The 12,139-nt window shown below is 38.5% G+C and overlaps 1 protein-coding gene across 2 annotated transcripts in view; it reads right to left on the bottom strand.

The window, feature by feature from the left end:
* DOCK1 (dedicator of cytokinesis 1) overlaps positions 1-12,139 on the bottom strand; it is a 258,125-nt gene that overhangs the window by 115,672 nt on the left and 130,314 nt on the right. For both annotated transcript variants that reach the window (XM_084289957.1, XM_084289958.1), the window contains exons 28-29: positions 7,175-7,276; positions 479-573 (exon numbers count right to left, since the gene is read on the bottom strand). In XM_084289957.1, the coding sequence (XP_084146083.1) occupies positions 479-573; positions 7,175-7,276 (197 nt within the window). The remainder of the gene's footprint in view (positions 1-478; positions 574-7,174; positions 7,277-12,139) is intronic.

The following is a 12,139-nucleotide window of genomic DNA, read 5'->3' as shown; positions in this document are numbered from 1 at the left end:
CAAAAAAACGGGGATTAGAAATATTTACAGCTTGTCTCTTCATTACCAGGCTGATGGAATCTGGGTATAAATGCCCTTTCAGTTCTGTCTTGTTAATATCATTGAAAACATCTGAGAATATAACTCCGTGTCAGCATACAGTAACCACTAGTTTTTGAGGTCATATGCGAAACATATTGATCTCCAAAGGAATAAATTCATTATCATAAGATATGTGTAGTTCCCTACTGAATCGGCAGCCTCTTCCAAAATTTGGCTCTCTGAATGATGCCACCCTTAATTTGGGGAGCCCCAAACCAGGCCCTTAAAGCATCCTCCTGAAAAGGCAATTTTCAAATAATTATTTGCATCCCAGAAGGAAACGAAAAAACCCTAGCTGCTGCATTGTGTTTTACTGTTTCCAAGCAACACTGTTGTTTCAGATCAAACGTGAAACAGCCATCTCAGTCAGCCACAGAGCTTTTCCCTCTGTACTTACTTATTCTGCATCATGTTCATTATAACCCAGTCGAAGGGATAGACGTTCTTCCCAATGAGATTCTTGAACATGATGAATGTTTCCATCAGAAAATCCTAAAACAAGAGAAAATATTTGGAAAAGACTCCTCTTATAGATCAAAAAAACCACAAGTGATAGTGTCAGTTATTAATGACTAGATTCAAGAGGTGCTTTATTGTTCTGCTTCATAAAAAAAAGCCATTATTCATATAAAATAAATTTTACTAAGTCATATTTCTATACGATGTATATAAATTCTGCAATGATTCCGTTTAAGCTTTTCAGAAGTGGTATCAATGGCAATCCTACATCGTGAAGGACTCACTGTATTACTGAGGAAGAAGCTATGAAAAGGAAGCTTTTGCTGAAAAAATGTTTTCTTTTCTATACTGTAGGTGCATGCACTGAGTCTCTCTCTGTGCACGCAGACTGTATTGCAGCACACACGTAGCAACACATGCCTGGCATATACTTGACCTTTTTGGAAGTAAAAAATAGTTAAAAACATACGTAAAAAAGCTAAAAAGAGTAAGGCGTTAATTTTAATCTGATAATTAGACTGAAAATACTTCCTGCCACCAGTTGCTGAGTTTTCCTTCTCTTCAAGTACATCCTGTTGAAATTTTCCTTTGCTGAAAACAAAATTATGTTTTGGTTTGTTTTGTTTTTAAGCCACAGCTCAGAAATGGATTCAGGTGAGTGTTGTGTTACCCACGACCTCGAGTAGCTGGTAACACTGCTTCTGGTTTGGCCATCAAGAAGCTACGAGAGACTTTCTCCCTAAAGGGAACAGCAGTAATTGCTTCTGCAAGTGAAAATCTGACCCAGAACAAAGTTAATTTAGTAGCACAAACCAATTTATTTCTACCCAGATATAAACAAACATCTCTTTGGAACAGAAACCTGATGTACTTTACAATGTAAATCATCTTCTACAATTTGGGAATCTATAATTGCTATCTAACAATTTAAGTGATATCAAATGTCCACAGTAAGATAGAGAGAGGGGAAAAAAAAGGAGCTTAATGCAAGCAGTCCTTGATTCACTTCACGCAGAGATAAAAATGAACTTTTATTCTCATCCAAGGTTAAAATACTTTTCCTTTGCTACAGCTCCTCGGTAACTGTATTAATATTGTCTATCTTTTAAAATGTCAAATGTCTACAAAAAAAAAAAAAATTACATTCAGTGGGCTTCAAACTAAGGCTGTTTTTTTATGTAACCTTTTCAGTGAGAAACAAATAAGAAGTTACTGCTCTTACACGGGTTTCTTCATGTGCGAGAGCCAGCGTCTTTGCTAGATATTATCTTATGACTCGTTGTTCTTTTAAAACATTTTTCCTGGCTTGAAATTCATCACTGGTGTGAAACAGGGAGATGCAGAGACCCTGAGGGCACAATACAGGGATCAGGAAGGGATGTGAAGCTCCTGGCTGCTCAGCCGGGCCCTGTGCATGGTGCAGGGTTTGCTGTGGGGCCGCACAAGCACCTGCCCAGGACCCAGGCCGAAGAGGGCCAACAGCAGCCACAAGGCATGTTTTCCCCCCAAATCTACGACTTTACTTCAGTAAACTGCCATGTTCTTTCACCAAAACCACTCCCAACACAACAACATCAAAAAAGATGTTTTGACATTAACAGAACTGAGGTGAAATTTCCAAGTGCTTGTGGTTAATGAGATGTTACCGGTGCGTAAGGCACAGCTCAGCCCAGACACACACGGCTCAGGAAAATGTGTCTTCATTTAGCAGATCAAACTGCATACTTTGCTGCTCATTTTTCACGAGTTTGGTGAGAGAGTTACATAATTCCTAATGATCACCTTGCATATTTTGCTGCCCAAGCACTGCTTGGTATTTATACCAGGTGCCTGCTCCCTTCCCGCGCTGGGGGATCTGCTTTCTGCTGGGGCTGCTTCACAGCTCAGCAACCCAACGCTTCTGTGGAAGTGGCACCATAGGAAGGGTCATCACCTATCCAAGAGAGATCTGAGCTCACAGTGGCTTTTTTTCCTGCTATTTTGTGACTACAGACGCATACTGTCTTGGTTTCCTGCAGCAAACCCCACCACTACTTCATTTGCTGCTGGTTTGGGCTGTTGAACCTCTGCATAATTTGCTGATCAAGCTGCATGTGACACTGGATGAATTTTCCTTTTTTTTTTGGATGATTCGTATTTGTCACTGACCTTAAACGTTGTCCTACACGGGGCTGAGCTGCTTTGCTGATTCAGCCCTACATTTTTATCTACCGATATTCGCATTTTAATAGTCCTACTTTCACCCAGGTACTTTAAATAATGCACTCTAGTAACTAATGTAATTATTCATCAGCTAAACAGCTTCTGATGCTTACCTGTATTTCATGTACTCTCAATCCTATGCTCTTTTTAATTCTATTTTTCATATAAAAAAGTAAATGGTTTAAATGGGATAACTCCTTACAAGGAGCAAAATCCAGCTTTTGCATGGGGAGTGGGAATGGATGGGGGAGCTACCAGTCCATGCTGTGTTGCTGTACAGCCTGTTTATTTTCAGTATACCTAGAATCAGAACAAATTATCCTGAACATTTGAAAGATGATTGAAAAAATGTACTAAAGGAACAAGGCAACTCTTGATGTCTTGCCAACTGCTGATACAGATCCTGTTCACTGTCCCAAGGAAGTAGAATTCACAATAGATGGGAACCATTCATAATTTCCATCAAATTACAGAAAGAAACCAGAGCAGGCTCAGCCTTGTAACAGGGTAGGATGTGACAGAGGCTTTTTGGCTGAACCCCCACTGAGCTCCATCATGGAGGCTGCCCCCAGACAGGCCCCATGCAGGGGTCCCACCACCATGGGAACTCCAAGTCCTACACTCACACCACAACTCAAAGTCCTAGGGGATTTTAAGGGGAAGGATGGAGGTATACCAGATGGTGATCCTAAACATTATATGGAGCTCATCTTCCTACTCACTTCACTGACCCCAGGACAAAATCTCGAATGCCTTTAGGAGGAATATTTCTTAAAATATTCAACAGAGCAAAACATTAGACTTTCTTTTTGTCAACTAATGTCACAAATTCCTCAAACAACTGAATCTGAAGTCTACCAAGTAAAAAAAGGAAGTGAAATCAGTTAGCTCCAGAAATAACCCCACTGATCGTGGATGGCGTTTCATCTCAGGATGATAGCAGGCTTGACAATAACAAATTCCTCTTTGAAAAGAAACACCTTAATCCGAACAGCTTCTAAAATTGAACCTAAACAGTATATTCTACAGGGAGAGATAAGACTGGTTTCATCACATTCCAGCTCATCTCTTCTAACATTTTAAGGCCAAGAAAGACCATTATAATAATCTAAAACTGACACCTACCTAACACAGGCCATAAAGTTTCATCTAGCAGTTCCAGCACCAAGCTTATAACTTCTGGTTAAGCATGAGCACATGCTGAAGAAAGATATAAGGGTTTCAAATGGTGAGGAAGCATCCACAGCTTCACTTAAGTTCATCATTTAAAATGAAAAAAAATGAAGAAAACGCTGTGTGTTTGTTTGAATGTGTTTAGTTTCAGTTTTAAATCACTACTTTCTTATGCCTTTGTGGTTAGATGAAATACCCTGTAATAGGAGAGGCAGCTACCAGCTCCGTATGTAGGGACTTTGGGTTCAAATGAAATCAGTTTGGATCTAAACTCTCAAGAGAGGCAAAGAGCACTAGCAGAAGGCTCAAAAATGGTGGTGGGACTAAAAAGAAATGTGGAAAAAAAAGCATTAAAAAGTTAAAACTAAGGAGAGAAGGGCCTGCTTTCCACCCAAAGCACACGATATCAGGTAATATATATAGTTCAGTAGCATCCCACCGCTGAAGACAGACAGAAAACAAAAGCGTTAAGAGGAACATGGGAAAATCTGAACCTCAGCACCGATAGAGGTAAGGAAGGCAATGCTCCTGGGAGAGCTAGCAAACCCTCCTGTACTGAACAAGATGTGGGCTTTGAATTAACACTGAAATCCCATAGAAGAATAAATACTTAAGAGAACTGTAATTCCCTTTTTGCTACTCACTGAAAAGGTTATCTATCTTTTTTCATACAGAGAAATTGGGTTGTATCTTCATCCTTTTGTCCTACATGATGAGTGAATGGGGGTGAGTTTTTTTGTGTAAAAAAGGTAGTTTATTCACTGAGGTTTCCTTTTATCACAAGATTTACAATGTATTGCCATTACACCTCTGACCTTCATTTATATTATTTACATTTTAAAGTCAATTTAAGATATTATTACTTACCACTAGCACACTACCTATTCAGTGTTTCACCAGCTTACTACATACTTTAATTTCCACTAATGTGCATCATCATTTAATCAACAGCATCATTAAAACATTTAAAAGATACATTTCTGTAAAGGTACAAGAACTATTACACCAACTGACTAAGCTTGGATTAGCATATCTGTTCCTACAAACCACAGTCAGGTGGCGTAACAAGCAGAAAATAAGCAATCAAACAGCATATATGCTGATGGAAAATAAGATTTTAATAATATGGAATAAGCCCATCCACAAAACCCAAGAACACGCAGAACAGGATGAATATACAGGGAGTAAGGACAAAGGAAAAAAGTGATTCATCATGTATCCCAAAGCACTGCATAGCATATAAATCACTCTCTTAAAACAAGCAATTATAAATAGATCACTTGCCAAACTTCAAATGCATAAATACTCTCTTGTTTTCACCAAGAAAGATCTGACCCTAGAGAATCACCTCAGACAATTTACAAAAAAGTTACTTTTAAATAAACACTTTTAATTCCGTTAGAATAATCACAATTTCCTAACCAATTTTCTTTCTCTGCATTTTATCATTACGAGGTTAGAGAGCAAACTGCTTTTACCTTTTCCTTATAAAACCCTGTAATCAGTTCGCCTTTTCCAGAGCTACGTGGCTTGAACCACTTTAAAACTACAAAAATATTTGCCTTCATTAACCAGGAGTGTTAACTCATGCCTTTTCTACAAATAAAAACATAATTTCACTGAACCAGATACATCTAGCTAGGGAATGCTTCGCTGTTAGAGAACAAGTCTTAAGAGGAGAAGCTGAGGGAGCTGGGGTTGGTTAGCCCAGAGAAAACGAGGCTCTGGGGAGAACTTTTCACCCTCTACAATTACCTTAAAGGAGGTTATAGCGAGGTGGGGATTGGGCTCTTCTCCCAAGCACCAAGTGGTAAGACGAGGGGAAACGGCCTCAAGTCGCACCAGGAGTGGTTTGTGTTGGATATTAGGAAAAATGTCTTTACTGAATGGGTTGTGCAGCACTGGAATAAGCTGCCCAGGGAAGTGGTTGAGTTGCCATCCCAGGAGGTCTTCCAGAAACGTGTATATTTAGGACTTAGAAGTAAGGTTTAGTGTTGGACATTAGTGCTAGGTTAAAGGTTGGACTGGGTGATCTTAGAGGTCTTTTCAAACCTGAATTATTGTATGATTATTACTGGAAAACCACGTGGGGGAAAAAATTTATCCAAGGACGTGCTTAAAGAAGCCAAAGCAGACTAATTGGGAAGCAACCATTTAATATCATGATGTTCTTCTTCAGGTCTTTGCAGTTGGGCTTTGTCTTCATTCTCCTGAATCTTCAGCTCTGTACTTCACTCTTCTACATCAGATACAAATACATTGAGCAACAGAGGCTCTAGCACCTGATCTGAAAATTGGCACCAGGCAAAGAGCTCAAGTCTTGCAGAACAGAAGCAGAGGTAAGGAGAACAAAAATTAAAGGCAATAAGGAAAACTGGAAAGTCCAAACAAAGAAATTACACAAACAGAAGACCATGGGTTTTGTTCCATTGGGTCCAGAAGGAAGAAGGCAATCTAAACGAAGGCCACCCTGAAGATTAAAGCAGAGATGAAAGCTGCCTGAAGTGCCGAACAGAATCCCCTGCAGCAGAGTGGGCAATGTAATACTGCTGATCAGACTTCAGGTCATCTGCTAATTGATGGATCTCAGCCAACAAGTTTGGTCACTACTTTGCAGCATGCACTTGCCATATGGCAATGATAGTTTCAGGTCATTAGAGAGTTATCTCCTTAGCTATAAACTCTCTTCTATTATGCTCTAATTAAGTTGTGTTGTAGGATTAGTTAGACTACTGAACGACCACGAGAAGACAAATTTCAATTATTATTGCTTATTTAACAACTGAGGGCATCTTTAAGGTTAAAATGCTTTGTATAAATTTTAAAGCTAGCAGGTCTGCAAGTAAAAGCTATTTAAACAAATGAAGAAAATTGGGACATCTGGGAGATTTAATGCTAGAAGTTCTTTTCCTCAAGAAAGCTTTTTTTTTCCCCCTCTCTCCTTAAACAAAACAGATTTTTAGTAATGACTTGGAATTACTATTTCCTAATACTTTCTTTTAATTACCTTACATCTAATGTCTCAGAGCTTGCGTTGAAAATATTGAACAGCTCCAGAGATGAGCTGCATTTCTGTGTGCGGCAGGAAGGTTAATTTGGTCCTTTGCAAATTCAGAAAATGTCACACTGCTTTATTAATTACTTTTAGATTACATTTGTAACTTTAAACATTTTGTCCACACTTCATAAGTATATTTAAAAAATAGGAAAGAAATACAAACACAAACTAAGCTCTCTTGTGGAGAGATAGAAGACTTACCACAACATCTGACCTCATCTTTCCAAAAGTCTTGATTAAATGAGCGTAGTGATAGTCCTCCATTTGCCTTAAAATGGCAGTCATGCAGGCAACAAAACTTCCCTACCAAAGACAAAAATATAAAAAGGTCAAGGATTTAAGATAGGGCAACATAATACTTGCTATCAAAACACGGTATTGTTAGAGAGCTCCATGTAAGAAAGTCAATAGACTTCTATTGTTTAAATTCATCGATACGCAAAATTCTGTCAAGAAAACAAAAAAAAAAAATCTTGAAAAGTTTCGATATCCAATTTCATAGTTTTATCACCAACTTCATTGAAGATTTTGCAACATATTTTTTCATATAAAAATTGCTCAGGCATTAAAGGCTTTGGAAGGTAATAAACTACTGCTAAAAATATCACACAGTATCAGTATTTGCATTTGGGAAGTCAATACTATGCTCAGGGAAGAAATCTCTGAAAATCATTATACTGAGCATCGCAGCCTAAGCCCAAGTTTAAATTTATTGAGTGGTATTTTCAGATACTGTGATGCTTGAATAAATAAATAAATAAACCAACTAAACCCAGTAAATTCCACGAAAACAGGATAACAAACCTCCCTCTCTCAAACCATGGAAAACATAAGAAGTGACACAGAAAGTTTAACCTTTCTTTCTGGCACATGAAAGTATCAGTCAGGACTCAAAAGCATATTATTATGAAAAACCCCTTCTATTGCTACTGGAAGCTCCAACCCCAAAGTGACATTTTTCTGTGCTCATGCTCCTTCTGGGACTATCTGCTAAAGACGTGTTGACTGGATATGGTAACAGCATCCACACCTTTTCTGATATTTAATGAAGAAAAAAAAAAAAAAGAGAATTATTCAAAAAATAAACGATTTTATATACGGTTTGATGAAACTGTAAATTCACCTTTCTGTGCTGTACTCAAGGTTATTCTATATCATGCATGGCATGACACAACATCCAGTAAATTTCTGTTCTTTCTAAGTACAGCACAGAGTTATTGTTTTTATTGTTTAGCTTTAAGATCTTTATTATTTTCAATTTAAAATATTTATTGCTGCATCAGGCCAAGTAATTGAGACCAAATGCAAGATGCCATCAGGTTATCCGTGTGCATTATAAGCCCTCCTCTTTACTCTCCAGCCCCCAAACTCCACAAGATAAGCACTCCTTCAATATGTTTTTCTCCTATGTAGTGGAGTTTATAGCTAAACTCCTACAGAGCTGATCCTGTCCAGGCAGAGGCATTTGTTTTATTGTACACTACACAACCGTCTCTGATGGGTTTTTAGGTGTATGCAAACGATGAACCTGAAAGGGAAGGGCCACCTGATCCGCTGATCCACTGCATCAAGAGAATTTCCTACAAAACTACACCATGAACAGAAGCAGTGGCTGCATAAAAGATAATGGTTACTGCTGTGGAATGTAAATAAGACTGGATCATCTCAAAAGAAAAAGGAAAGGCAAAACAATCACTGCCAAGACCATGTATAACAGGCACTCTACAGAACAGACACCATGAAGAGCCTGTGCCTGCTGGAAGACTTCCAGTAGCCCACTTTCAGGCCTATTTCCACTCACGATGTCATCAGGCAAAGCGATGCTCCACTGAAATGTAATCTTTTTTAAATTGGCTACTGAAGCCTAGACTGCAGGTGTAATTTTAGTCCATCGCTTCTCCAAAGGGCCTGGGGATGGCTCCTAAAGGCTCGGGAGAGCTGAAGGCAGCCTCTGTACCTGGTTACGGATGGCCTCTCACTCGATGACTCTGCACTGCCCATTGCTTTGCAAACACGAATGTGCATTTCCCTCACATTACAACACTATCCATGTATTTGCAATCTAGCCCCTTTCACATAAACCACCAGTAAATGTCCAACCTCTGCTTCCTTCCAACTCTGTGGTTCCTATAACCACCTAATAGCTTTGATCAGTGCTGTTTATGTGCCCTTTTGAGGTGTAATTTAAGTTACTAGACATGGCTGCAACAGCCAAACGACGAATTTCATACCTGAAGAAATCCTTATGGCACCCTTGCATATGAAAAAAGGGAAGTGGAGCACCCGTTAAGCTTTCCGATGCATTTTAATATCCCCTTTAGCTACAGCAGGAGCTATACCCATCCATGGATGAGTTTCTCTGCCGTTTCCTTCGTGCTGGATGGTGACCCTCTCCTCTCCATCAGCTAGACGTGAGGAACATCGCTTGCAAACCCCAACTCCCTCTTGTGCCAACATCTTGCCAAAGGATCACAACCCTTCTTCTATGACTGTCCCCATAAGCCAGGAAAGATGGCAAGTCACTGGCGAGAGAGCTAATTACATCCGAGTGTCTTCCTAGTAAGCACAGAGAGATTGGAAAGGACACATGAAAGTTTAATGTCTCCTAGTTCAACACACGACGTCTACCGAACGCGTGAAAATGAAAATATGAAAGGTTGCTGAAAACCCTGAATGTTTGCTGGAGAAAAACAAATACGGAAATATAAACAAGGTTAGAATTGCAAATGAAGCACAAATGTGAGGAAATTCTGTAGCACGATTAAATGGTAGTTTAAAACAGAAAAAAAAAATAAATAAAAATTACAATAACAACTACAGAAACCTGTCTAATACTGTAACGTCAGCTTAAGCTGAGCCCCCAAAGTGATTCCTACCTGAATGTTTAGGGTCCTTGACACATTAATCAACATTATTTTTCATTTCCCTGCATAAAACAATGCACTGTTCCCATCTTCTTAGTATTACCTTGATATCAAAACCCCTTTCTTTCTTCAATATCATATTGTCCCCTTACGCTTCCGTTGCACTCCACACACACCTCTCCCCTCCAAAATTCATCTTCAGATCCCCAGGAAAATCTGTTTAATATTACAAAAAGTATACTACCAGTCTTCTGCTTGCTTTTCATAATTGTCTTTGCACTTTGAGGTATCATTTGCAGCCAGCATGCTCTTAATTACAACACTAATAAAAATTTGTAATTATTTATAGGCAATATTTGTATTGTAGGTATTTTAATATGGCCTATTAACTATTTAGCATTAGCTAACAACAGTATTAAATTTTAATCTTTAGTTGATTTTTAGTCTTTAGTTGGATTCAGAGACCGTTGTTGTCTTCTGCCACTCCAAGCAATACAAAGAAGAAAAAAAAAGGAAAAAAAAAAAAAACTAATTGTCTAAAAAAAATCAATTTCAATTTTAACTTTAGGAGCAATTGCAAACCTACATTTATACAACAAGTACTGCAAGGGCAACATAGGGGCCTGCCATTGCCTCGTGCAATTATTAGCTATTTATTCATTGAAATAGTGTCAAGGCTTATACTGCAAACCCTTTCGCATCCTTCCTTACTAGCAAAGAGTAGAAACAAACACTGGAAATGAAGTATTCGAGAAGAAGGAAAAAAGAAAAAAACAATAACAGCAACAAAATCAACCACAGAAGCTGATTCTTCTTCAGAAACAATGCATTATTATTCAGACAACACGTTGTATATAAAATGACAGTGTAATTCTGAAATGCAAACTTATTTCTAGTTCCTCTAAAATACAATTCCGAATGAAAAGTTGAAGATGCTTGCGAATGCTCAAAAAGTACTTATTTTCTTAAATTATCTTTATAATAAAATCACAAATGTTTCAGAGGGCCCTTTATTAGACATGGATAGGGAAATTTTAATATAAAATAATCCCCTCAAGTAATAGTAACGCTGAAGATTTTCAGAACGAGGAGAATTCCTTGCAGTGGAGACAACACGTGTCGATGCTTTTTTCCAATGGGGTAAAACATAAGGTTTTAAATAGCCTTGTCCATGTTCTTCCAGGGAAATCTCTAAGCTGGAGAGTGGAAGATCTTTATGTATAGTGAGAAAATCAAAGAGAACTCAAAACTAGTTAAGGGAGGTTTATCACTTCCCCATTACAATGAATCAGAGATCAAGTTAAAGAAGCATAAGTTAAAGAACACTTTTTTTTTTTTTTTTTTGCTACTTTTTTTCCTTATATGGTTTAAGCTGCTAAAAGAAAAGAAAAAACAAACGAACAAAAAAAGATCCAAGAAGGTTAAAATGAGCTTCTCACTAGGTTTTGGCTTTCACAACATTTTCATAGAATTTAATCTAGTGAAAATGCCTGAAACCCCTCACAGGCCAGTTTGCAGGGATGTAAAAATGAAGTTTTCTCTTTGCTTACACGTACTGTGTATACATGTACATTAAGTAAATAAAAAATCATTGGTTCATGTTTCTAGAGCTGATGAATAAAGCTGCCACCACTTCAGGACTCACAAGATAAAAATTTATCTTTTTTCAGCTGAATTTAGCTTTTCAGTGACTCCTGCCAAGACTGGCTGCCACATAAAGCTCCATTATAGTTTCCCACTAACTATAAAACACAACAGGTCTGCAAACAACTCTGGTCACTGAAGTAAAAGACCTTTTTTTTTTTTTCTTATTGAAAAGATGCCACTTTTCCATGGCGGAGGAGTCCCAATCTTTTGTCGGCAGGGCTCTCGGGGGGAAGCAGCCTGGGTGCTGTGTGTGGGAGAGGCCGCAGAGGAGCTTATTTCCTAAGATACGTTTTTAGTGGGCCAAAGCTATCGAAATTGTTAAAAAATAGACTTTGGGGATGTGAAATAAATGTAACTTGGTTATGTTCTTCAGTTTGTTGCTTCGTGTTTTACCAAGAAGGCCAGTTTGGAAGCCACAGAGAAAAGAAAAATACTCTAAACCACCCTAATGATGTATTTGTTTGGGAAGGGGGTTATTCTGGAAGGTGTTTTATTTTAAAAGGCTGGTTCAAAGCAACACGTTTGTGTTCAGAGACAGCCCAGGTGGGCAGTTCTCCTTGCAGAGAAGCCTGGACAGGAGCTACCCCTGCAGCCTCCTGTCTCACGGGGCCCCAGTGAGGACAAAACTCAGGCAGCACAAAAAATAACGAAACAA

The sequence above is a fragment of the Netta rufina genome (assembly GCF_964035555.1).
Source record: "Netta rufina genome assembly, chromosome: 7".
Taxonomy (NCBI): Eukaryota; Metazoa; Chordata; class Aves; order Anseriformes; family Anatidae; genus Netta; species Netta rufina.
Note: the sequence above shows the minus strand (reverse complement) of the source record. Positions and strands in the feature narration are given on the sequence as shown.